Below are 27,445 nucleotides of genomic sequence, written 5' to 3'. Positions count from 1 at the left end.
ACTATTTTCCAAAAGATTAAATCATTTCGGTGGCGGCGCGGGGGAGCATTGGGACATAAATTGGAAATCAAAATATGTAAGAGCAACTTCAAGTACTCACTTCTGCTTCGGCTCTCTCGCACTCTCTCCCTCTATTTTTGGTGCAGCCGGTGGAATGGAATCACGTGGTCTTTATCTTCACTGGAGCCATTCAGGAGGACAGAGCGAGAGGGGGCTAGTTGGGTGGAAGCGGCGAGAGAGCCAAGTGGCATACGTCCATCTCGCTCGCTCGCATGGCCCCCTTATATAAGCCTTATGTAACGGAGAGTCGCAGGGGCATGCGCACATGGCAACAGTGGATCGTGGGCCCCCAAAAATAGAAATCTATACTAAGTACTCACTACGAGCGACTCTGACTAATCGCCGTATTTCTATTTTAGTGGCTAGGGGTCAGGTTGCAGAAGGATTTCATCAATGCTTTGGTCGCTAGATTGCAGTAATAGTTCAGTAATCTGAATTAAAATAACATATTACAAACTATGTTAAAATATATCAAAAACCATTCAAATTGGCCAGAACACAATTATATTTTATATAATAGGAAAAACAATAAAAATGTTTCAAAATTAAATTGGTAATTATCGTTAAAATTAAAAGGTGTCATCAAGTGACTTCCAGACTTCTAGTAAAGGGAAATAATCTTAAGGTTTTCGAAATCAGTAACTTCTCGGGTATTTTGTCAGGGGGTGTTATGTACAAACGTTCTGTTCTGTTATGATAAAAGCTGGAAAATCCTTGCCCCTAAGCTCGATAAACAGGGGCAAACATCAGCGCAGCACAATCAAATTGATTGGCAACCTGTCTCCCCAATTTAGATACCACATAAGGTATGGGAATTAGGCTGGGGATTACTCAGCTGAGGAGCTACAGGGGTCTCATTTCAATGGGAACGAATGCTAATGCCTCCTTAGGAGGGGGACATCGTAAAACTATTTTTATTGATCAAGAGATATTATTAGTTTTATAGAACTTGCACTACAATAAAAAAATACTGCCTTCAATTCAATTTTAAGACATTTCCATATATTTTTATAATTTATTTTAAGATTTTAACTATACAATTTAAATTTAAGAATGAAAAACCTTTTTCACTTTTTACAATAGCTTTTACTTTTTTTTGTAAAAAAATATTTACATATTTGAAAATTTTTTGACGGCGCGAAATCATAAGGATTTTTTTATCTACATTTTGGAAATCTGTTAACGGTTTTCAGGTATTCATAGGTACTCAGATCCGTCTGCATTTAGCCTAGCTAATGTTTGATTTAATATTTAGATTTAATAGTTAGTTTAATACACTTAATTGTTTTATTTTTTTACAACTCCCTGACTCATGATCATTTGACACAAAAATGTTTATTTTCCAAAATGTGTAGCAAACTTTTAAGCATATTTTGAGTATCAGAGCACTGTTGTTAGCAGAATCGCTAGCAGAGAGAGCGAGCTTACTGTTAATAACATTGGAGATCGAAATAATAACCTAAGCAGGGTGACCCAAGCACAAACCGGCTGGGAACTTATCGGTAACACGCAGTTGGGTTTCCAGTTGGGTTTCCACCACGGCCGGGAAAAGTCGCGCGAATTTGGAGGAGCAGCAAATTGTGAAAAACGTTGTAAAACACGCTATTTATTAGCAGAACATCATTTTTGGCAATACAATAACAACAGTACGCAGTACGCATTTCAACAACAGTTCACCGTATCAATATCGTCCAATATTTCTGGGTTTTATACAGAAAAGTACAGCAAAACTAGCTGCGGCTTTATGAATTTGGCGTGTGTTATGCGCGCGCGAATAAATCGCAGGAATTGAAATTGATTTCCATTGAATTTCTCTTAAATGGTATTGGAAAAAAATCGTTCGAGTGTCAAAAACTAATTGATTTGTGTGTGCGTGTGTGTGTGAAAGTGAACTTATGGGTGCGTGAAAAAATGCAATAATCCAAAGGGAAATATCGCAAAAGAGGAAAAACATCAACAATGCCGATTTAAAAGAGACCAAAAAAAGAAAAAAAAACAAGCAGCAAAGAAAGAGGCAACATAAGGGAAAATTGAAATACATATACAAATATAAAAAAGTCCCGTTTTAGCCAATAGAAATGCACAAAACCACAACAAACATGCAGCAGACAACGGATCTTGACTTTGATTTCCAGATGCCGTGTCGCTATTTCAAAAGTTCTTTTGCGCGTTCGCTTTCGCTGAACAACAACAACAACAGCAGCAATGCCTTGACATTGCCCAAGAAGCCGCCAGCAAACGAGGCCAAGCTACAACAACAACAACAACAGCAGCGGCAGCTGGAGAATCAGGAATCGCTAGAGAGAGACAGCGAACAGGATTCCCCCTGCGCCACCCCGCCCCCCGCTCTTCCAGCACGACGTCACACCGCCAACATGATACACTTTGGCGCCTCTAATCAGCTGCTCACCGCCACCCAGCCGCCCCATCCCCCCCAGCATCCACAATCGCAACCAGCGGCACAATCCGCCAGGAATCTGAATCTCGTCTGGCCAACGCAAGCGACACATCAGCCAGCACAGCAGCAGGTTAGTACAGTGGTCTCTGCGCCACAGAGAATTCTCGGAATGCGACTTCTCGGGAAATACGAAATATTACAAAATATGAGAAAACGGTTGGGCTACACAAATGCATATACAAGTTTATGCTGCTTATGAGGATAGGGTTCTTAATTAGCAAGAGGTTTATTAGGTCTACTACATTTTTAAATAGACTGATGAAGAATCTGTATTTTTTTTGTGAAGGATTTTTTTTTGGGTTCTTAAAAAACCATATAAAATAAGTTTATACGTTGTTATAACAGTTATTTTTTTAAATTCTTTATTCAAGTTAACTTTTTAATTATTCGAAAATTCATAAAGTTCTGATACGCGAGTGCCCACTGTATCACTTTATGCTTTCTTTGCGTGGAACGCGTCTCCGTCTCCCCTCTCACTCTGCCCCACATCCCCCGGCTCCCTTGCACTTTGCTATGTTGCCTTGGCATTAAAGAAAAAAGTTGAGTTTCCTTTTTGGAGCAACTGGATATTTATGTCACCTTGTTGTTTGTCACGTAGCCTTGACAGCCACCCCACTGTCCCCCATCCCCTCTTTCGCCCCTAAAATGCTCGCCTCCTTTGGCGTCTTGCAGTTGTTGTTGTTATTATGGTTGTTGTTGCTGGCCATGGTATGACAAAGTTTTTGTTTCGCCGATTTTTTAAGGTCAACTTGATTTATGTGCGAAAAGTGTGGTGTGTGGGTCGAAATTGGAGAGTAAACTTCACTTGGCATTGATAAGGGCGATAAGGGGGGAAAGTTGAGGGGGTTGAAGTGGTCGAAAGGGGTATGTGTAACATTTATTAAGTGTCTCAACGAATTCAGCTGCGTATATCAAGTGGAATTGAAATTGCATTAGGGTAGCTCAGCTAAAAAATTGGTAAAAAAAACATTAGATAAATATGTTCATCAAATTTTCATAATATTTATATCCATTTAATTTAACTTTCAATTTAGGTAACAGATTTTAGATTGACTTTCAAATCATAAATTATTGGAGCGTAATTAAAATATTGCGGGGACTTCAATAAATGGCAATATTTCATTTGACTTACTGAAAACATAAATTTTACTTTGCTTTCAATTAAATGAGCAATAAAAATGTCAAACAAGAAAAATATAATATACATATTTATGTAAGTATCCATTAAAAAAGTAATAACATAATATTTCGCTATAATACTAAAAACAAGGTTTAATAAATGTGTTTAAAGTACATTTACATAGACTGTGCCATTGTTCTGCTTAACTTTTTTGCATTATTAGATTAGTAATAAACTCGTATATGTACAAACATGGAGCAATAATTTTTTTATAAATTTATTTCCCGCTTTCCCACATTTCCGAAGTTATTTCAGCGAATACTTTATATTTCCTCTGCCCTAAAATCAGCTTTTTCCACCTCGAATTTTCACTTCCTTTGATTTGAAGGCCTCTGTCGTCATCGCACATACCCCCCCCAGCCGCTCCACCCGCTTCCCCCCACCTTTGACCTTATCGAACAATCACAATATTTCCTCAATTCGTTCTCTGGCAAATATGCCATAATCACCCACCGATTCCGCTGAAAACCCAAGCGTAAACATCGAAAGCAAAACTTTTGTTTAAAGAAAATGCTGGCAAGGTCTTGGCCTAAACAGCAATTAGCCAAGAATTACCGTGTGTTGTTTCAGCCCCTGCTATACTTTTGTTATTTCGGGCCCAAAGCCTTCATTAGGGCGTTTTGAAAAAGCGACTGCGTGCAAAGGTCAGGCCATAATTTAATGATCGGGTTGTGGGTTGGCGATTTCCCAGGCGCGAACTGGTGGATTCGATTTTCGTTTTGGAACTGGCCGAAATGGCTGCAATGGCAGCAACTTGGCAACAGACGCTCAACAAGTTGATGGCCTTTTGTCTTGGGCATGCAAAACTACTGGCAATCGGATATGGCCAAAGAGAGCCCCCCAACCCAATACAAAGCCTCATTACGAAATGTCGCCAAGATTTTGCGGCTTTAATAGCTGCCGATAAAACGTAATGAGAAAAAGTGGCAACAAAAGCTTGTTATTTTTATTTGATATTTATATTTTCCTTTTTCTTTATGATTGTCACTTGATATTGTTGCCGGTTTCGTCGTTGCTGCGGCCTCTTGGCCACACTTGAATGGCTCTGGCTCCGTTGTCGCATTATTTGAATTTTTCTAACGCAGCTGCTGCTGCTGCTGCTGCTGCTGCTGCTTTCCCTACTTGCAACTTGTGGTGTAGGAGTTGCATGCTCCACAGTTTCATCCTCCCGCGGAGGAGAGTTCATTGCATCGGGTTTTCACTTTCAATTGCCTGGCGGTGCAACAAGAAACAAAAACAAAAGCTATCCACAACAAACCGCATTCGTTGACAGCTGACTTACCAACTACAATGGCCATCGGTGGCAGGCGTGAATAGAAGTCAAATTACGTTGACCTTACGGCGCATATTACCCAATCCATCTGGCACTAACCCATCGCAGTCGAGTTAAGTTACGGCAACTAACTCTTTTGTTAGCCATGAATCATCCTTGTACTTGCCAAATAATGGTTAATTACACTTTTGAACTGCGCTGGCATATCTGAAAATATTTTTCAATTATAGGCTTCAACTGGACAGCACAAAACTTGTAAAACATTTTTGGTTTACATTTTACTGAATATGAAAATTACAGTCTTATTTTTGCGCTTGAATGATAATAATTTGCACGACAACTGCTTTAATTATTATTCCTAATTACACAAAGTATGGCATTTCCTAACCTTGATTTGCGGCTGCTCCCTCCTCTATTCAAACATCATAATCTCTTGTCATTCGGTGCGTTTAGCTCAAAGATTGTCATATCGCTGAAATGTCTTTATTATGCCAGTTATAAGACCATGACCAGAGTATGAGTATTACATGGTAGCTTTTTTGCCCTTTCTAATTGTCGTTTATGGTAATTGAAGGTAATTTCGGTGCATAATAGGGATCGCATATGAAGCTACTAAATGAAGATTGAGACGAAGCGTAAAAAGTGCCTTTGCATAAATGTTCAATGTGACAGAAGTTTTCAACAAGCTGAAGAGCTAAAAAGCTGATCTTGCTTCATGGAATTGAATAGGGTCATAAAAAAACATGCTCAGCAAGTTGCAATTTATTGAACAAGAAGTAATATGGAATACAGCATTAACAAAAGAAATTAAAAAAATATATGTATTCGATTTTAGTAACTTGGTGAAGAAGAAAGAAGACCAAGTAAGCAAAGTTGTTTCTCTCAGAATTCCCTTATTTAAAATGCACAACTAAGGCACATTTGTTATAGAGTTCATTGGCTTACCATAAACCCCATAAACTAATGCAAATTTCATCTCACATGTTCCCATTTCAACACGATGTCCATATAAATCTGCAGCTTTATTTATTTTCGCTGGGTAAATGCAGAGGAAGAACACCAAATTTCTTATAGCACTTCGGTGGAAATCCCAGGCCTCATCACCGCATCACTTGGGATACGTACAATATGTACGATATGTATGATATGTGCGATTTGTGGGGGATATGGCAAGAGTGCTCCCGGCCATTCGGCCACAATTTCATTCCATCTGCTCGTCAATCGTCAACGCCACAGAGGTGGGGCCAAAAAAAAGTGGTGGGGGTGTTGCAAGTGCTGAGGGGGCGTTGCAGAAGTGCAGACGCCACTTTGCCCCAGGTTGCATTACGCAAGGAGTGAAAAGTGGATATATGGAAGCATGACGAAAACGTTAATTTGGTTAGCAAGGCTTCTTTAATACCCTCCACAAAAATTGTAACCGAAAAAGCTTCAACTTTATCGATTCTTGTTACTAAAAGTAAGTGATTAAAACCAGACCTTATAAGTAACATTTACATTCAAATGCCAATAAAGCCAGGCCAAACTTAAGCGAGATGAATTAGCTTAGCTTAACTTAGCGCGGTGCCATAAAGAACTTCAGGTAACTTTTTGGCCAAGACTAATGGGCCGCCATTAAAGAATTTGTGTGTCCGGGCAAAGGAGCAAAATGAATGTGTCTGTTGAATGAATGTGGTGCATTTGGCGCTGGCCACCGAACGCATCAGGGAGTTGATTGCCCCACCAGTCCACAAAGCCCCCGATTTTCCCGGGATAGCTCCCACATAAATCGTGAGGAGAGGGAAGCCAGAGAGAGAATTTCCTCGACAAGTGTGATATTTATTTATAGCCCGGCTAACGCGTGCGAAAATCGCATGGACTGAAAAGCGACGGAAAAGACCAAAAAAAGAAAAAAACACTGTGAGGAGAAGATGAATGCAGAAATGGGTTAACTTGGCTTGAATGTTTTATTCATTTATAGCCGGCTGACTGTGAGTGCAATGAATGAAATGCATAATGGCCAAGAAGAAGCTGAAGATGCTGAAGAAATCATAACAATTTCTTTTCTTTTGATTTGTTTGAGATTGAATAACCGTAACAATCGCAACTGTCAAGACAATTTGGGAAATATTTTAAAAGGAGCTTCGTGTCTGCATTGGCATGCCAATTTGGCCGGTACTCCATGGCTCTATGGCTAAAATCGCAACTTGGCCAAGTATTTCCATTTGGCAAAGTCTCTTGATTGACGGACTGGATGGCGGAATGCCTGAATGCCTGAATGCCTGACTGACTGATTGACTGACTGACAAAGTGAGCTAGCTGGCTGGTCCAAGTCATTTTGCATTTTGGCCTGATCGTGAAATCGTCTTTCATCGCCGCAGTCTCATTAGGCATTTTCCCAAGCCGGAAACTATTTGGCCATAATATTTGGTCATCTAACCAACTTTTCTGCGCTTTTGGTTTGACACATTGAAATAGTTTGCGTTTACCTAGGACTGGTTTAACTAAACTTTGCTTTTCCATTCCACTTTTTTATTTTTTTGGTCAACTTTTATTTGCGATTGGGCAATCACTTAAACGCCTCGAAAGTGAAAAGGGAAAAAGAGTTAAGTAGAGTACAATTAGGTTTGGTTTGGTAATAGAAAAATTGCTGCACATTCAGATTCAAGTGCTTCCACTAAGTAATTGCTGAAAAATCAGGGAATGCTATTTAAAGCACTTCAAAGAAATGGAAATTCGAGCAGCAACATATCTGTTGCACGAAATGTATTTTAATCTTTATTAACTCAATTAATCAAATGCAGACATACATTTTGCAGATATAAATTTCAGATTTTTTTGGCATGAGTTTTACCATAATTTTAATGTTCCCCACCACTCAAAGTAAACAAAGTAATTAAATGAACTTGTTTTCATTTTGTTGTTAAGGAATATTTGCATTGAATGTTTATCTCTCAACGAAAGTAAACGATGGAAAAACTGAGAGTTATGAGATTTTTACTGCTGGTTTGATAGATACACTAAAGATCAATGTTAAGAATAGTAAATTATATGATTTAATAATAATTTTTAATACAGAAATCCTAGAATTTCAATTAACCTGTGAGCACAAGAAAACTAGCTGGTTAATAAACAAAGTTTACTAGCGTGAATCTGCCAGACCATGACCATCTATGCCATATAATAAAAGTCTGAGAGACAAGTTCTCTGGGCTTTTCTGCAGTTTTACTGTGTTGGCACGCAGTGAGTTCATCAAGTGTAAAACAATAACAACATAAAACGGACGAAAAAATTTTTTTTTTTGAAAAAACCGCTCAGCAGAGCAGCAAATTTCAAAAGGCGGAATTGCGGCGATAACAAAACTACAACAACAATAGGAGCAACAAGGTAAACCGAAATTAAAGTAAAACATCCACGAAAAAAGTTGGACCCGCAGTGAACGCGTTTCGCTGCGTTTGTCCGCGTTCCCCTTCAGCAACCACCCTCGCGATCGGCGAAACTACAGTGAAGCATCAGTAGCTGGAAGTTCTTAAGAGCGAAATATCTAAAACTGAGTTGGCTTACAACTGTTGGAAGCAGAAATCGGTCGGACATCCGCTGGAAAAGTTCGAAATCAATGCTTTGATAATTCTTAGAAAATAGTTAGAAAATACTTCTATAGTATTATCTCAAGACTCATTCTGACAGTGTGTAACTAATATTTAAACAACATTTGATTATTACTTCTCACTCTTTTTGATTAAATTCTACTATACTTATTTTTTAATATTTTTTAACCTCACATGTAAGATTAATACAGACAGGAAAAGTTTTGCATATTGTTAACTAACATTTATGTTTAATGATTCAGAAGTCAGTTACACCAAAAATGTTAAAAAAAGTACTAACAGCAAGATTTTTTCGAACATGCTTGTGTTGTCGTACAGATTTTTATTGTGTAAAACACGCAGACTTCCGCGGAAGCTTCACTGTCACTCATGACGCACAGCGTTGCGCATGCGTACCTGTTGAGTGCTGTCCCCCTTTGGCCCTCTTACCCCTTTTACCTTGTCAACTTTTCGAAGAGAAAAACAGGGGAGTTTCAGAGCTGGCGGAAATAATAAATTCTAGCCTCGACAACAGCAACAATTGCCGGCTCTTCTGGTTGCCTTGGTCTTTGTCTTCGTCTTCATTTGTTGAATTTGTACACATGTCAAGTTGAAGACGCAATCAAAGCAGGAACTGCACACATTTTCCCCCAGTGCATTTTCCATTTCTGTTTCGGAGAAACTCCTTTCCTTTTTGCTCATATAACATTTCTCTATGAAAACGATTGTTTTATCTAGATTTTGATTTTTTGTTTGGCTGCGTCTGAAGCGTAACAACTAAATTAACAGCGTTTAGATTGAAACGTATTTTAAACAAGCTGCGAAAGAGAAGAAAAAGGGGTCAACAGCGTCAGATTTTGTGGGAAAATGTGAAATTTCACTTGAAAAGGGTTCTGGGGGGTTTTTAAACCCAAGACAGCGTGTGAAATGTAAGCTATTCAAGGAGAAGAGAAAATTCAGTGAAGCGAAAATATTTAAATTACTCATAGGACTTCCTTGCTGTGTGCTTAAATTAATTTATGTTTACTCTCCAAAAAACCTTTTGTTTGCCATAGGCTCATAACTAATTTCAGGGCTTAAGTTGCTTAGTTCAGCTTCATTTCAAAGCAGGGCCTGCCAAAAAAAAGATGGCTACAACAAATAAGGTCAACAGCGCAGCTTATAAAGGTCATGGGGCAATAATAGGGGGTGGTTCTCGGTTGGGTGGGCGGGGCGGTCCATGGAAATGATGCCCCAAGTGACAGAGGAAAAAGATCTCGGCTCGAGGTTGCGAATTCTTTGGCTGCATTACAACCACTGAATGCAGAATGCAACAGAGGGAGAAAGAAGAATGGCGCAAATGCAGAAAGAGAACGAGCAATGAACATTGAAATAATGATAGCCCCGGGGTGTCGACAAGGGGAAAATGCAGTGGAAAAGCGGGGGGAAAGCGGAGGAAAAGCGAAGGCATATCTGTGGATGCTGTGGCTCAAATCAAAATGCAGCCAAAACAATGCAGCCAGCAAGACAATGGAATGGGGATAGGGGATCAACCACAGTGGTGGTGGGGCAGGGCGTGAGGGGGAGGGGAGAGGGCAAAGCAAAAGGGGAGGCAACTGCACCCCACAATGCAGCCAGACCATTAATGAAAATGGCCAACAGAGCTGCCACCAAAATGCATGGAAAACTGGCAAGAGCGCCGCGCAAATGCTAGAAATGGAGATGGAAACTAAATGCACTCGCAAAAATAATTTTGTGTTTAATAAATTAAAGTTTAATAGTGTAATGGAAAAATAGGATAACCATTTAAAACACAATAATTGTACACTTCCTTAAAAACTATTTTGTTAAAGTTTTCGAATCTTTAAAGTAACATAGTTATCCAATTTCCAATTTAAAGCAAGCCTTTTTTGGCGCTGTGTAGAGGGGCTTGTGGGGTCTGGCCGCATTGTTTTCATTTGCTACGTTTTCGCATGCTTAATTATGGCCATTGACATGCAACGTGTTGCACTAGTCCGAGCAGCAGCGGCAGCAGCAGCAGCATCAGCAACAAAAAGTATCTACGAGATACACAAACTAATAAGCAAAACAGAGCTCGACGGGGTGCTAGCTCGTTTTTCCTGGGTCCTAGGGCCTATCGAATTAATCATTCCGTATCACATTTCGCCAGCTATGTACATTTATAGCTCTATTTCCCCACTTTGGCTCGGAATTTATCTTTTTTGGCTGCGACATAAATTACACGCATTCGCTGCTGGCGGAAGGGAAAAGAGCTCTTTAAATTTAGTTTATTTTGCACGCCCGTTTTTGCTGTATTTTTGCCTGTTTGGCGGCTCATAAATCTCATGGTTTACAGTTTGCCATGCACAATATTTTAATTGCCGCCACTGTTTCTCTGTCTGTTTCTCTTTCTGTATCTGTATCTCTGCGGCTGAAAAGTATCTCATGAATTGAGTTGCAAGCGCGCCAAGTATCTCGCAAATAGTGTTTATGGCCAGACTTTCTCTATGGCCATTTAAAGTTCTAGTTCAGGTTGAATGGAATTCGAGTGGAATTTATGGCACTTGTGGCGTTTGAACAAGCGACAAGTAAATAAGTAAAGGAACTTAGACTGCAGTTAGTTTATATGCTTTTAATATTTTTACTAGCAATTAAACGCTTTTATGTTTCTCGCTTTTATTATTATTAGCATAAACAGAGAACATAATTTACAAAATAATTCTTCTAGCCAAAAAGAACATCCCACACTAATTTTCCCAATGATTCTGCATCTCACTTCCTGTCTTTCCATTTATTTTTCAATTCGCATAAGTGTTCTCTGCCACTCATGTCTCTTTTGCTGGCCAAAATTAAAACGCTAATGAGCTGGACGCACATTAACTTAAATTGATAAATATTACACTTAACAAACGAATTGCCGGCTCCCAGCCGAATATATGTTGAGTGGTAATTAAACGCAATTAGCCAATTTAGCATGGGTCATCAGCGGCGCCCAAGTCTCGCAAAATGGCCAAAAAGTGCCAGCAACAAAAATGGCAACAACACGCGACTTCCGTTAGAATCTAAAAAACATATTCGAAATGCTTTTTGTTGTTGCCGTCGAGAGCGTGCAAATTGCTGTCCCAATTTTTCAAGCATAAAAACAGCCGAGCGAAAGAGCCAGACACATAGTGTCAGAGCGAGACAGTGCTATGAAGTTGCTTAAATAGAAAAAAAAAAAAAAACAATTTAAAAATATATTTTGCAAGTCGGCTAAGGCAAACGAATGGACAGACACATAAAAAAGAATTATTATGTAATTTTCGCTTTACCTTACTCTTTTCTTACCGGCTCTTTTGTGAATATTTTTCTTGGATTTCCTCGGCCTTTTTGTTTATATCTTTTTGGTTGGACAATCAGCGTTTTGGATGCGAATTGGGGAGTGCTGGGCATTCATATAAGGTGTGTTTGCAGTGGCAAGGCATTTGATCTATAATTGCGGCGATATCCCAAGTGTATTAGATCTTGAGGTGATCTTGGGTTGATTGGATTTTTCAGCGCATTTTAATTACATTTACGTAGATATGATCATGCTTGCCTGCTTTTTTTTATAAAAGTTGATCTAAAACGTATTCCGAATTCGATTCTAAAACCATGTGGTTAGCCCACCCAAAATGTCATAATTGAATCCATATGCCACACTTAGTTTGTAATGGCTTTTCTCACCTCATGATGAACTTTGATATGCTTTTGTATTCAGTGCGTTGAACCTTTTGCCAAAAAAGCCGCACTTAAATATGTGAATTCTGCCAAAAGCACTGGAAACCAAAAAGAGTTTGCGAAAGACATCAAAAATAAATATATACGTAATGAATTGGCTGAGATGCTCACATGGGATAGCGTGCCTGATAAATAATGTAAAAATGCCGAAGTTAGCTGCGGTCGCCGACGACGTGAACTGAAACTTTAAGCGCAAGTCCAAAATTATGCAAAAAAAATAAAACCAAATTTGAAAATACAAAACAAAATAAAAGGCAGAGAAATATCGTAAAACTAAATCGCAGACACTTGAAGCGTGTTGGGGCTCTAAAGTGCCTCACCTGCGATTGAGCGCAACCACCCACAACCAACCGCTTTTCCTGAAACAGCCAACCACCCACAAATCCGAGTGGCCTTGAAGCCAACTGGGTTTCAAGAAATCCTTGACATTAGCTCGGCAAACAGTGGCAAAGAGAATGAATGAGTGGCGGGGCTTGTGGCAGCCATAGAGTTTGCCCAGCGAAGTGCTCCCAATTAAATTGCATTTGCGAGGAGCTCGAGTAGGAGGATCCTAACAATTGATGTAACCCGCCACATACACAGACGCACTGAATTATGTGGCAGCCACAAGAGGCGCATAAATAAAACCATTTTTCAGCCAGGAAAAAAACCATGAAATTACGCCAGAATCGAAGACAAGAACAAAGAAAATCAAAAAAACGTGCTGAAACCTCCGTTCAGCTCATCATTTATGCACAGGGTGTGCAGACCTTAGTCCCCTTTATTCCTCCAGGCCCCACTGTTTCCCCACAGTTTCCCCACTGCCCCCCAAAAAAACAACCTTTATTCCAAAGCAGCGGTAAAATTTGCTGCACGAGTGTCGAACCTATTTGTAGTTATCAGAAAATTAAAAAGAACGTGCCAGCGAAGTGGCTAATAAATGGGGCTCCACTGACTGGAGTGGGGAGTTGGGGCCCTCAGCCTATGTAACATAAGGAGCGGTCGTGCGAATGCGTTTAACTGTGAATTCTGGGCGCTGAGTGAATTAAATTGATGCGAGCACAAAGCTCCACAGAATGGAGCTAAACGACAGCATAGAAGCCAATAAAAATAACAGCTAATGGAGCATCAAAATGTGGCGGTAAAAGGTGCCCAAAATACCTAAAGCACCTAAATCAAACCTAAATGATATTCATTAAAGTTGCTTACAATATTTATAGACGGTTTTATAATATAGATAGATAGAAAACGTAGGTAAAACGTCATAAGTGTTATAATAAAGATTCTAATAAAAGATAAATATCTCTTTAAATTTACATACAGTTTTAATTGTAGTCTAAACTAAACTATGCCTATCAATTTTTAAGTTGCATGAGTAAATGCGAAGAGAAACGTGCGATTATTTAACTCGAAGTTCTTTCAAGTTACTCAACATCCATTGCCATGGCTAAGTTTAATAACTCTTCAGCAAAGGGCAAACTTAAATGAGGAAGAGAATGCAATTACCTACCCATACCCACTATCTGATAAAAACAGGTAGAGTTGGCTAGAAGCATTCTGTTAGGTTCAGTTCGGCTTGGTTCGGGCCTGGCCCAAACCATCCGTCAATAGGCAAGAACAATTTTCCAGTTCCGCTCTGCGCACTTTGCCTGTCGCTTTGCATTTCCGTTCTGCCCCTCCACCTTCCCCCCCTTCTTGGGAGTGCCCCTCCTTTGCCTGGTCACCGAAGGCCAATGGCTTTATGGAATAATGTTTAAAAAATATACGTATATATACCGTGGAAAACAAGTCTTCGGCCCACAGCAAACTTACTGCCTGTGAAAAAGAGTTGGAACGCGAAGTCCGACTGGAAAAACGTTTTCGCACTCAATCAAATCGGAAAATTTAATTTCGTGTACCCATTTCGCATGGTGGAGAGCCATCAGCATCAGCATCAACATCAACATCAAACGTCAGAAAGCAGTTCGAATCTGGCCAAAACTGAGGCGTGAAGAAAAGGCTTCTCGGGGCCGCGACGGCATCGAGAATCGGGAATTCTCTATTAATTCAATTTAGTTCTCTGGGGCTATATTTTTTTCCTCTTTTTTGGCTTCATTAGAACGGAAAGTTGCTCACGGACAGCGAGTTTAATCGAATTGCGAAGGGGCGTAATCAATCCATTTGCGTGATTTGCAAGAAACATTCTCCAAGCTCGCAAAAATGAGAAAGAAACTCTGATAGAAACTCTCGAAAAACATTTCTCAAGTGTTTTGCCCTGGGGAGCGAACCGAATTTGCCTAAAAAAATATATGTACCTCAGCCTCTTGAATTCTGTAAAAAGTGGCTGCAACTATCAGCCGCAGGCCAATTGAAACCGTTTTTGAATAAACGAAAGAAACCTCAAAAATTACAGGAACAAAAATATCTGCCAAAAATGAATTGAAAATTGATTGACAAAGAGAAATATGAAGACTGTAGGTATTAAATGGACAAAATAAACACAAACATGTGGGGTTGAATAATGGCGTGTTTACTTTACACAGCGCATATTAGATAACTGACGAAAAATACTTATGATATACAATTAAACATTAAACGCATAAATAGCTCAGTGTGCGCCAATTAAACCTGATTATCTCCTCAACTTAAAGTTTGTTCATTTAATATTTACACGGCCAGGTGGAAAGACAAACAACCAGCGGTTGTTTGACAGACCCGGGTAAATATTGAGAGATTGATGGAGAAAAGTTACGGGCAAAGCTTACGGAGTTTAACGTTACTGCAGGGAAAAACTTACGGATTCGGATTGACAGACGGCAGGAACATGCGGTTGTACATTGACGGATTGACAGAGGAAAAGTTCTATATATTTATATATTTTGTATGCCTCTGTCAGTTGGGAAATCTTTTGGTGTCTCATTTAATACTCACTATCAATCAAATGCATATCACTTTAGTATTTCGTTTATCAAGTTCCGCTACTTATGTGACCAAAATAAGAGAATTCCAATAAATTGTTTCATTAAATAAACATTTAATGAAATTGATTTAGTACGTATCAATAGTTAGCTACAAACTTAAAATCATAAAAGTTGTGTATCAAAATGTAATTCTTCATTTCTCTTGTTCCTTTAAATCCTTCTTTCAGCCTTACGATAATTTATCATAATTTTTGCACAATAAATCATGTTAAATAGATCCATTTAACATCGCCAATAGTGCAACTTATATATCGTCGAATTAATGAAATTTGTTTTTAATAATTTTCAATACACAGCCATGTATGGAAACGACAGTAACCGGGCCGAAATAAAGCCAAACATTGGGAGGTCAGACAATTGAAATAGAGTATGCGTAAAAGGGCGGCCAACAAAAGGGGCGTGTCGGCCAACGCCCACAAACAAAAGAAAAGCAGGAAGGTGAATAATTGAAAAAGGTGGGGATTCTGTGTCCAGCGAGACAATGAGGAAACAACAAAGGGCTGCGTTTGAGCCCCATTAGAGGGCCATTTAAAACACATTTAACCACCCCGCCGAATAGCCTGGTTAAACCAAATCAGCTTACACAACAAGTAAACAAAAGCCAAGTCAGTCCATCCGCCATCGACTGTCGCTGATTGTTGGCTTTGGCTTTGCTTTTGCTTTTGCTTTTGGTTCACTGTCAATGCAATTGGCGGGGAATAGTTTGAATAGTTTTACACATTTAAAACCGGGAAGAGACTACAGCAATGCACTGTGAAGAATGTATAGACATAGTTTTAGCCAAATATAAAAATCACACCCTCTGTTTATTTCAACAATTACCCTAGTAGATCCAAAAGTAATAATTGGTTTCTCCAAGTGAAGTTATTTCTTGCAGAGCACAGTAGTTTTACTCTGATTTTGTTCACTGTAGGCTGCGATAGACACTGACACATTACAGGTAATCAGCCAAGCTTGGGCCTAATGAAGGTCAAACCCGTTGACAGACAGATATCCACGTCTCCGTCTCCATCTTCCATCCAATCATTGGCAACTTTGGAGCTACTTTTTGGTCTAAAATAGTTCCAGATGAGGGCACACGTCACGCAACATTCAAATGTTCAAATATTCGAATCCAAGTGCGAATGTGAGGAAGTGGGATTCGAGTAAAATGCTGTTTTGAAATTAACCCAATTTCCGTGCAAATGACAAAAAGAAAATGAAAACGGAAAACAAACGAAAAACAAAAAACCCTGCAACAAAAATGCGCCGAAATTCCTTGGCAAAAGCCATCGTAATAACAAACAGCAATCAGTGAATCTTTTTGATTGCAAACAACTTCAAAATAAAACCATAAAAAAAAACAAGATAAAATGCTGTAGTCGTGTTCCCCGACTATCAGATACCCGTTACTCAGCTAGTGAAAGTGTTAACGAAAAATTGTAAAATTTTCTGGGATATCGGTAGAAATTGGAAAAAAAAATGATAAGAGGAAGAAAAAAAATTATTATAAATTTGAATGCAGATTTTTAGAGAATTGCTCCAGAAACATTTTGAGGTATGCCACTTCAAAATCCGATTAAAATAAGTTGAGTTATGGCCTTTGGAACTTCAGCATTGGGACGTTTTTGAATTTCTACAGCATCATGACATCAGTAAAATTACAAAAAAATTGAAAAAAATTGAATTTCTAAATTTTAATGAAGATTTTTAGAGAATTGCTCCAGAAACAGTTTGAGGTATGCCACTTCAAATTACGATAAAGATAAGTCAGGTTATGGACTTTAGAACTTCAGCATTGGGACATTTTTGAATTTGTACATCATCAAGACATCAGTAAAATTACAAAAAAATTTAAAAAAAATAAATTTTTAAATTTGAATGCAGATTTTTAGAGAATTGCTCCAGAAACATTTACAGGTATGCCACTTCAAAATCCGATTAAGATAAGTTGAGTTATGGACTTTAGAACTTCAGTCTTGGGACATTTTTGAATTTCCACAACATCATAGCATCAGAAAAATTACAAAAAAAATTGAAAAAAAAAAAATTTTTTAATTTGAATGCAGATTTTTAGAGAATTGCTCCTGAAACATTTTGAGGTATGCCACTTCAAAATCCGATTAAGATAAGTTGAGTTATGGACTTTAGAACTTCAGTCTTGGGACATTTTTGAATTTCCACAACATCATAGCATCAGAAAAATTACAAAAAAATTGAAAAAAAAAAAATTTTTAAATTTGAATGCAGATTTTTAGAGAATTGCTCCTGAAACATTTTGAGGTATGCCACTTCAAAATCCGATTAAGATAAGTTGAGTTATGGACTTTAGAACTTCTGTCTTGGGACATTTTTGAATTTCTACAACATCATCACATCAGAAAAAATCCAAAAAAATGTATAAAAAATAAATTTCAAAATTTGAATGCAGTTTTTTAGAGAATTGCTCCAGAAACATTTAGAGGTATGCCACTTCAAAATCCGATTAAGATAAGTTGAGTTATGGACTTTAGATTTGCAGCCTTTGGACATTTTTTACCTCTTTTTGAATCTCTACAATATCATAACATCAGAAAAAATACAAAAAAATGTTGAAAAAATAAATTTCAAAATTTGAATGCAGATTTGTAGAGAATTGCTCCAGAAACATTTAGAGATATGCCACTTCAAATTCCAATTAAGATAAGTTGAATTATGGACTTTAGAACTTGAGCGTTGGGACATTTTTTAATTTTTTGGAATTTCTACAATTCATAACATCAGTAAAATTACAAAAAAATTAAAAAAAAATTAATTTCTAAATTTGAATGCAGATTTTTAGAGAATTGCTCCAGAAACATTTAGAGGTATGCCACTTCAAAATCCGATTAAGATAAGTTGAGTTATGGACTTTAGAACTTCAGTCTTGGGACATTTTTGAATTTCCACAACATCATCATCCACAGTATCATAAAAAATTACAAAAAAAATTGAAAAAAAATAAATTTTTAAATTTGAATGCAGATTTTTAGAGAATGGCTCCAGAAACATTTTTAGGTATGCCACTTCAAAATCCGATTAAGATAAGTTGAGTTATGGACTTTAGAACTTCAGTCTTGGGACATTTTTGAATTTCCACAACATCATAGCATCAGAAAAATTACAAAAAAATTGAAAAAAAATAAATTTTTAAATTTGAATGCAGATTTTTAGAGAATGGCTCCAGAAACATTTTTAGGTATGCCACTTCAAAATCCGATTAAGATAAGTTGAGTTATGGACTTTAGAACTTCAGTCTTGGGACATTTTTGAATTTCCACAACATCATAGCATCAGAAAAATTACAAAAAAATTGAAAAAAATAAATTTTTAAATTTGAATGCAGTTTTTTGGAGAATTGCTCCAGAAACATTTTTAGGTATGCCACTTCAAAATCCGATTAAGATAAGTTGAGTTATGGACTTTTTAATTTCAGCATTGGGACATTTTTGAAATTCTACAGCACTATACATCAGAAAAATTACACAAACAAATTAAGTTAAAAAATAGATAGAATGCTATAGTCGTGTTCCCCGACTATCAGATACCTGTAATTCAGCTAGTGGAAGTGCGAAAGAGAAAGTTCATAATTTTCTGGAATATCGGTATAAATTGCGAATAAAATTAAGAAGGAAAACAAAATTGTTCAAAAGTGTGGGCTGCATGCTTAATCTCAACATTCTAGCTTTTGTAGTTCCTGAGATCGAGGCGTTCATACGGACATGGCCAGTTCGACTCAAGAATATATATACTTTATATGGCCGGAAACGTTTCCTTCTGCCTGTTACATACTTTTCAACGAATCTAGTATACCCGTTTACTCCACGAGTAACGGGTATAAAGACGATTCCAGTTTGTCATTGTTTTGTGTTTTCGGTTTTGGCGTGTGAGAAAGTCGTGCCAAATGCCGATCTTTAACCATTACCATGATGACAATTATCCATAAAGCCGCTGATGGAGCGAAATTCATAGTTTAATTCCATTCAGCACTCCTCATGCAATTGCTTACAAATCGCTGTGCAAATCCAGACAATTTCCACCCACTCATTACAGCTTCTCATCTCATTGTAATGGCATAATATTTTTGAGCTCATTTTCCTTTGCATTTTCATTTTCCCCATTTCTTTGCACTTTCTGTCTGTCTGTTTGGTTGCCTTGAAAATGATACAATGGGGAAGCTGAATTTAATGCGGAAAGTGTGCCAGGCATGGCTAAAAGCGAAATAACGCAAAATCTCAAGCCCTTAATCGAGTTAGTTCGGGTTTTGGTCTTGGGGATGAATAACATTATTTGGCCGGCAATTAGTTGGGTTTTTGCAATTTGTGCACACGTCTTTTTTTAAGACCTGTGCTTTAAACGTGTAAAAACTTAAAGCCCTATTGCATAACTTTTGTGTATGACTGGAAAAAGGCTTTAGTGTAAAATGTTTTCTCAAATATAGAATAGCACTTTGTTCTGCCCATCCTCCTGTTTGCCTTCCTGCCGCTTGATACACACAAAAAAACCCTCATTTTCCACTTCCTGTTGCAACACTTTAATTAGTTGCAGCTTCATTGTGAGCAAAGGGGTTTAGTTATTGAGTCAGAAATGTTTTTGTGCTCGCATTGCAGACTAAATAAACCGAGTCGGATCTGTTGGAACTTGTGGGTATCTCGTCAGCGAAGCGTGAACTGCTATTTGACCCTTTTTCCGCAACGGCCACACCCACCCACACACACACACACATGCATTCCCGCCCCTTTAACATGCTGGTACATCGGTTCGGTTCTAGCGCAAAACAATTTAAATAACAACGACATGGAGTTGGTAATGGAGACGAGCCAAGTTTCATGGCAAATGTATGGCCTGGGAATTGGCCATCATCGCGCCATCTCTTTCGGGCCAGCAATACCCATCTCTTTCGTGCGTGGAAACCCTTTTCAGCACACTTGTTGCTATGGCCCCCTTTTGCCCCCCAAAATCTACTTCAATTGCAGATTACTGGAGCATGCAATTGTTAGCTGCTTTTGCTGCTGCTGCCTATTTGAAATGCAGATTTCTTCTGCTCGTTGCGGCGCTCTTATTTCATTACATATAAATAGCACATTGACGAGCTGGGCAAATTATGGGAAGTACAGTGAGTTTGGGAACTAATAAACTAACCAATCACATTAGCCTACCTACTTCACGTATTACATTTGTTCTTATCAGGAAAACAGTCTCGTTGTTTTAAATGACAAAGATGATGGGAAAAGGGAAATTATTAGGAAAATATAAATATTACAATCAACATTTTGTTAGTGAACTACTTCAATGAAACCCACTGTCACGTTTGCCAGTTTTACATCCTTGCATTCACATGTAAATAAGTAGGTTTAGATGGGAATGTGAAAGATTCTTTAACTGGAGAACGGCAATTGCATTTGCAATTGACATTTTGTTGCCAACGAAGAAAACAGGAAAGTTTTAGATGCCAAAGTCTTGGCACTGGAATGGGGTTACATAACCAGCCTTTATAGTGCAGTATAAACTTATTTCCCCTTCTTTTCCCATTTTCCACCTGCTTGTTTTGCTGTGAATTGTAACGCGCATTTTAATTAGTTTGTTTGGGCTCTGAACTCCACCCCATGCAAATTAGTTCGAGTCGAGAATGTGGGAGATAAGTTCACAAGAATCCAATTATGCTTGCAAAAGTCTGGAGCCAAAGTTGAAAACTGATTACTTGAGAAGTGGATTTTGTATATGCATACCCTTACGTAATTGCTTTTTCGCCTAGACTGCCATGGAAATGAACATGTTGCGCCTGCCCAAAGATATTTTTAATTAAAACTAAATGAAAATGCATTAAAAATAATTGATAAGTAATTCCGGAATCGGAATGCAGGAAGAATGTGTGCCTAATTTCTGGGAATATTCTCATATGCATATTAGATAGACATCCAAGAATGCATTAATGGGAATATGAGAACATCAGTTTTTCACATGAAAAGAGTATTTGGGGTTAGAAAGGCAGTTAATAAATTCTTCTTTTAACACTTGAATCGCGGAAAACTGTTAGTTGCTTTATTGGGTGAAAAATAAATATATACAAATTATATGGTCGAACTGCTATAATTACGGATACATAATGTAAAGCAAATAGCATGAATATTGCCAATGCACACGCTTAAAGCTGTTCATTAACAATTATTTATTTCCTATTTTGGCCTTTGGGGCAACAAAATCATTTCAACTCCCCGCAAAATCTTTTTTTGGCCACTATGCCCATAATCAATAAATCAAAACCAAAAACGAAACGGCAAGAAAAAAAAATTGCAAATGCATTAATTAACAAGCGTAAAATTGCACCAAATTGAGTTTTGAGCTGACCACATTTTTGGTTTTCCCTGGCTGCAATGGAACGGGGGCCGTATGCGGCCCGTGTCTGGGCGTGGCAGTCTGGAAAACCGCAAATGATAATTTGCATTGTGCCAATAACAACAAAGCAAACATTTGCAATCAAATTTGATGAAAACTTTATTTTTTTTCTGTTTTGTCTATGTCTTTTCGGTAATTTATCTTTTGGGCAGTGGGCGTGCGCGTGGGCGTGAAAAGTGGGCTAAAAGCGATTACATCATTAGTTGGTCCAAATACTGGAGGTCAGACTTTGAATGATTTATGTAGCAACATGAAGAGTAATTGTCTTTCGCGTTTTCTTTTCTTCGCTTTACTCTATCATTTATTAATAGACTACCTATGAAACCCAAATTATGAAAAACGGTTGTAAATATTTGTTAATGCAATTTCTATGGTTTTTACAGTACAGTTTTTGGCATAAATTTTAAAATACATACAATTTACCAAAATCTGTTTATATTTAGCTACATTTCATAGTCTACAGTTTTCCTGATTTTTAATTGTTTCTTTTTTTGTCATAACTTCTATAAGTTTCCCCATTTTTAAGTTCGAGTTGTGGGTCAAAGTCTTTGAAAAAATGATGTTATAAAAGAAAAAGTAAACCGTGAAAATAAAAAATGGGCAAAAATAAAAACAAAGTTATGTGAAAACATGGTTAGCCAGAGTCAAACGGGTTATGCGCTTGACCAGCTATCTGGCTATATCCACAGCCTTAATAAATGTGGAAAATGTTAAGTATACCAGAAATTTAAAGCCAAGCAGTGTGTGGAGTAACGTACAAAATAAATACAAAGGAGGCGAGTATTGTATAAATAATTTTCTCTAATTAATTGTACAACTTTGGTTGGTCTGGCTAGTGTTAAAGCTGCTCACCTGAGCCGTTCCGCTTTTGGTGGTTTTTATATAGGCGGGGGGATTTCGCATTTCGCATTTCGCATTAAAAGCGAACCAGCCACTGGGTGGTTGTCCAACACTTTGACAACATTTTTCAAATAGCAATTTTCGTTTTTGCCCGGCTAATTTAACGCGCATTTTTCTGGCATTTTTCTTTAACTTATCCATATATGTAATTTATTTGTGACAACATTTGCAGGATGCCAACATCTTGACCGCACCCAGCCACCACATCCAGAGTCACATTTATGACTTGCCACAGCAATTGCAGCCACATCAGCACCACCATCACCAGCAGCAGCAACAACAGCAGCAGCAGCATCAACTAAATGTCGAGGCTGTCATATTGCAGAATCAGGTGGATACATTGCATTGGCAATTGAAACAGGTGAGTGAATGAGCCAGCGAAAGGCAGACCAAGAAATCCGCAACCAAACAAAAGACTCAAGACACAAACGTGACTTGTGATTTCTGTTCTCGACTGAAGGAAACTGTGTTAAGTGCCAAGTCAACCCAACAACCCCACAACAAACCCCATCTCGATCTCGATCTGCTTTGGCTGAAAACTTCTGTTGCCCTCCTTGGATCAACCTGTTTTCCCGTCTCTGGCATTTTTTATTCAAATAGTTCTCACGCTTAATTTACTCAAATCGGAATGGAAATGAAAATGGAAATGTGCGAGATGTGGGGAACGGAACGATTCCGTCATCAGACATACTCGCTTGTTAGGTTCAGTTCTTTTACACTGCACTTTTTGTTAATAATTCCTTAAGTCGAAATAGTTTGATTCTAGCTAATCAAATAGTTGAAAGGAATGGGTATATTACTCTTTACATTTTGAATACCTACTACTCCAATTATTGGCTTCCTATATGAAAACAATTTTGTAGTTATAATCTTAATCTTTTTTATATTTTACCTGTGTAGCAATCGGGGCATTTCCTTTTCCCATAGCTCCTCCCCGGTGAGGGCAAAATGCCTGCCCCATCGCAATTAGGCGGCAGAATTCTTCTCGGACGCTTAATTATAGACTGGCAGTGTGGTCGGACGGGCTTTTGTATAGATTGCTTTGTTCTGGTCTTTGGTCATCGTGTGTCTTTCATTGTCTTTCGACCATTTCCTTTGGCCAACAGCTGCATTAATTTTATACTTCCTCACAAAAGGTTGCTAATGGAGCAGACGGGTTTGTGCCGTCAATGAAAACCTTACTGTTAAAGTGAGAAGCGCCAGATTGAATCTAACAATTCTGATTGGTATCTATATGGTGTGTAATAATAAGTTGGGCATCAATGAAGTGACTTGGGCATTCTGAAAACTCTTGAACAGAAATTCTAGAGGTACTCACACACAATTAATTGATTAAATCTGCTGTAAAGAATTTACAAATTATAGGTATGTTTCTTAGCTTGCGTAATAGGAAGTGCAAGAATCCGTGGGAATCTCACAGCAAATGGGAAATTCGTCTACAATCTATCAAGTTCTTAAAAAATTCCACAAAAAATGCAGTAGCTTGTGATTTACGTTTGTATCTTACTTGCCGAAATAACAAACATAAATCTAATCTTTCAACTACAGCTGAGATATGACCATGACTAGTTTTTCCCAACTGTCTGAGATTTTCCCCAATCGAAAACTAGACCAGCGCACTAAGCCGGCTTTGCTCCCAATTGACCGAATCGAACTTTGAACTCGAAACCGACGAGATGACCTTCAACGTTCGCATTGGGTACGCTGAGATCTGGGATCCAACCTGGTCAGTTTCCCCACCAAACACTTTCAATCCGAGGCTATTCTATGCAACGCATAATCACCCAACGGATGCCGCTGAAAGAGCGAAAATATTTACGCTTTCATTTCGATTTAATGCGCTTTAAATGAGCCCCAATGAAGTTGACTTGGAAAGCCGGCGGTCTGCGCCTTGGAAAATTGCAAAAAGAAAACAAAGCAGTGACCAGAAAAAAAAAAAAAAATGAAAATAATAAGAAAAGATAAATATTTTCTGTAGTTTGGTCCGTTTCTTGTTTGGCGAACGGAAAACTGGGTTAGAAGGCAGGAAAACCGCGTTGGAAAAACTTTTTGCCGTTTATAAATGAAAAGCAAAAGCATGCAGGCGTGGGTGGAACCCAGGCGAGATTGATTGATTGATTGAGTAGACGAGCTGCAGTCGATGGGAGGGAACCACATTTAATTTATGCGCCATGGAGGAGATCCCAGACTGAACCGACCGGTGTAGCCAGGAAATGCGTCGAATGGGAAGCTGCTGCCAGGCCAAGCGAGTCCGAATCGGAATCAAAATCCGAATCCAATGCCGAATACGAATACGAATCCTCTAAGCTCCAATTGCTCGGCGATGGCTGAAACACTTTGGGCATTAATAAAATTAAACAAAGCATAACAAAATCGAAATCAAATACAGCAGCAGTAGCAGCAGCGGCAATGCGCCGGCAACAATTTCCACATCATTTTCAAATAAATCTCAGACACACGAAAACAATTCGTAATTCGAATGAAAACCTCTGGCAAACACGCAGTAGGAAAACCTCCGAAAACGGAAAAACGTCCAATGGAAAATTAGCAACAATTTCCAAGCGTTGCAATAGCCATAGCAACGAATGCATCGCCAACTTACATAATCAGCCAGACACCAACTATTTTGGCATCGTGTGAAGCTCCCAAAAAAAAAAAAAAGCCAGCAGATATATACATATATAAATATGCTCGTATACTGCATGCCCACCCGTTTTGGCCAATTTTCAAATGGCCTGGGAGGTGGGCGTGTGTCTGCCAGGTGATGGCAATCGGCAATCTTAACGCCTTTTTGAGGTCTCTGCCAATTTGGCAAGCGCCATGGACTCGAATGGCATTTGATAATTAGACAATTTGGCCCACAGAAGTTAACCAAAAGCGACATTCCCCCCTCCCCGCCATCGACTTGGCCAAAGATGCTGATATGGCCCAAAGACCCACAGCACAATGAAGTAGAGAAATGCGCGGAGCATGGGGCGCGATAACAAATCAAGTGAAAGTTTCTATAGGCTGATGATGATGCTGCTGCTGCTGCTCCACAAATGTTTGCTGCCAAGCAAAATCATACACAATTAACATAAATAATAAATTAAAGTCATCGGTTCAAATGCATTATCAATGTGTCAAAGCAATGACCTGCCACATTGGAGCAAAGCTATAAGACTTGCAGGTAAAAAACGAAGTGAGTTGGCCGGAGAAAGGTCGATTGAATAGGATTTACATGGAGATTTATAGACAACGCAGAACTGAAAGCGCATTTAAATTTCTGAGGTTACATTCCCAAAGAAAGTTACAATACTAAAATCTATCTTAATTATGCGTTATAAAGCTACAAGCTAAATTACCCTTACACGACTCCAAATCACTTTATAATCCGACATTTCAGACCGAAACCAATTGCGAGATGTACCGAGCGGTGATGGAGGAGGTAGCACGCTTCTTTGAGCGATACCAACTGCAGCAGCAACTGCAGCAGACCCAACGGAATGGCGAGCAGATTGCGCGCTCCAAGAGTCTGCATCACGTCCACGGAGTGGGCAACACCTCGCTGCAGAGCGACGCCCGGGATGATGACGCCTCCAGCGGCGGATCCGCTTCATATCTACGCGCCCGGAGCAGCACCAATTTGATGTTGAATAAATCAATGCATGCCATGGATGAGGAGCACAATTACGAGACGATTGCACCAGCTGGAAGCTACAATGCCTTCAAGGATTTCACTTGGTAAGCGGAGATCAATACCAGTGCTAATAATTTGTAAAACTATAAGTAACCAACATTTTTTACCTCCGCCAAAGGCGTCGATCCCCAAAGAAGTCCGGAGGCAGTGGCGGCTGCAAGTCACGGCTATCGGCTCCGGAGGCAGCCGAGGAAAAGCTGAATCAGGAGGCCTTTCGTTTGGCCAGAACGATAAGGAATCTGCTGCACACCTCGGAACAGCAACCAGATCTCACGCAGCCACGCCACTCGCTTGCTTCCATTTCATCGCTGCCCTCGGGAAATCATCGTCTTTGCAAGGGAAAAACCAGTTCGGTGATGACACTACTGACGCCACCATTGCACAATTCCACAAGCATCATGAGTGCCACACTGGAGACTCCATCGCCGGGCGGGAAATCAAATGCGGAACTCATCTTTCTGCGGGCGAACAACATGCGCGACTCGAGGCTATCGCTGCGCAGCTCCACCGACAGCTCCGTGCATTCCACCATCTCCTCGACGGCATCCTCTTCCTCGAAAGTGGAAACGGATGAGGAGACGCAGACTCAGACCACCGCCAGCAACGCAGCCATCAGCATCAGCAATAATAGCAATAGCAAACCCACCAGCAACAAGCAGAGCGGCTCCAGTACCGAGGACGAGAGCGGCTTCAGTTCGATTAGCTCCTTTCACGATGTCGGCTTGCCCTTGAGCTCCACCTTGATGAATGGAAACCAGCGACGCCTCTCCATGTCCTCCGATAGCAGGAACTCCACACTAAAGTCCGGATTAAATATGGTGGGGCTGCCCATGCAAAACCAGACTCAAATTCAAGTGCAGGTTCAAGCTCAGATTTCCACCGGTCCATCGCCCTCGAAAACCTACCGCAATGCGAATCGCTACCAGCGCTTCTCCACTTTATCCAACGAGGATGCAGCCGCTGTTTTATGGGTCTAGATGCCTTAAATCTATTTGATATACTTTTCAAAATTGATTACGAAAAACCTTATTTTTTTTAATTTTGTATGCCCCTTAGCTGTTTCGATTTGTTTTCTCTAGTGCCTCCGCTTAGTGTTAAGTTGACCATTGAATAGAGTGCATACATTTTCAGTTGTATGCTATCATTTTTGTAAGAACCAAGCGCGCATTTCTATGTTAACAATATGTAAATTGATTTGTCTTAAGTTTTGCAGTATTTATAAATGAATAAAAATAATTTATATTATAAAACCAGCATAGTAT

At 39.0% G+C, this 27,445-nt stretch overlaps 1 protein-coding gene across 1 annotated transcript; it reads left to right on the top strand.

Moving 5' to 3' along the window:
- Positions 1 to 1,541: 1,541 nt before the first annotated feature.
- LOC6543942 (G-box-binding factor) lies at positions 1,542 to 27,351 on the top strand. Its single transcript, XM_001971363.3, has 4 exons — positions 1,542 to 2,588; positions 22,677 to 22,865; positions 25,890 to 26,227; positions 26,302 to 27,351. The coding sequence occupies exons 1-4, from the start codon at positions 2,139 to 2,141 to the stop codon at positions 27,158 to 27,160; spliced, it is 1,836 nt and encodes a 611-aa protein (XP_001971399.1). The 5' UTR covers positions 1,542 to 2,138; the 3' UTR covers positions 27,161 to 27,351.
- The last annotated feature ends 94 nt before the right edge of the window (positions 27,352 to 27,445 follow it).

Source organism: Drosophila erecta, unplaced genomic scaffold (genome assembly GCF_003286155.1).
Source record: "Drosophila erecta strain 14021-0224.00,06,07 unplaced genomic scaffold, DereRS2 tig00000021-arrow-pilon, whole genome shotgun sequence".
NCBI classification, from domain to species: domain Eukaryota; kingdom Metazoa; phylum Arthropoda; class Insecta; order Diptera; family Drosophilidae; genus Drosophila; species Drosophila erecta.
This window is presented reverse-complemented; position numbering and strand designations above follow the sequence as displayed.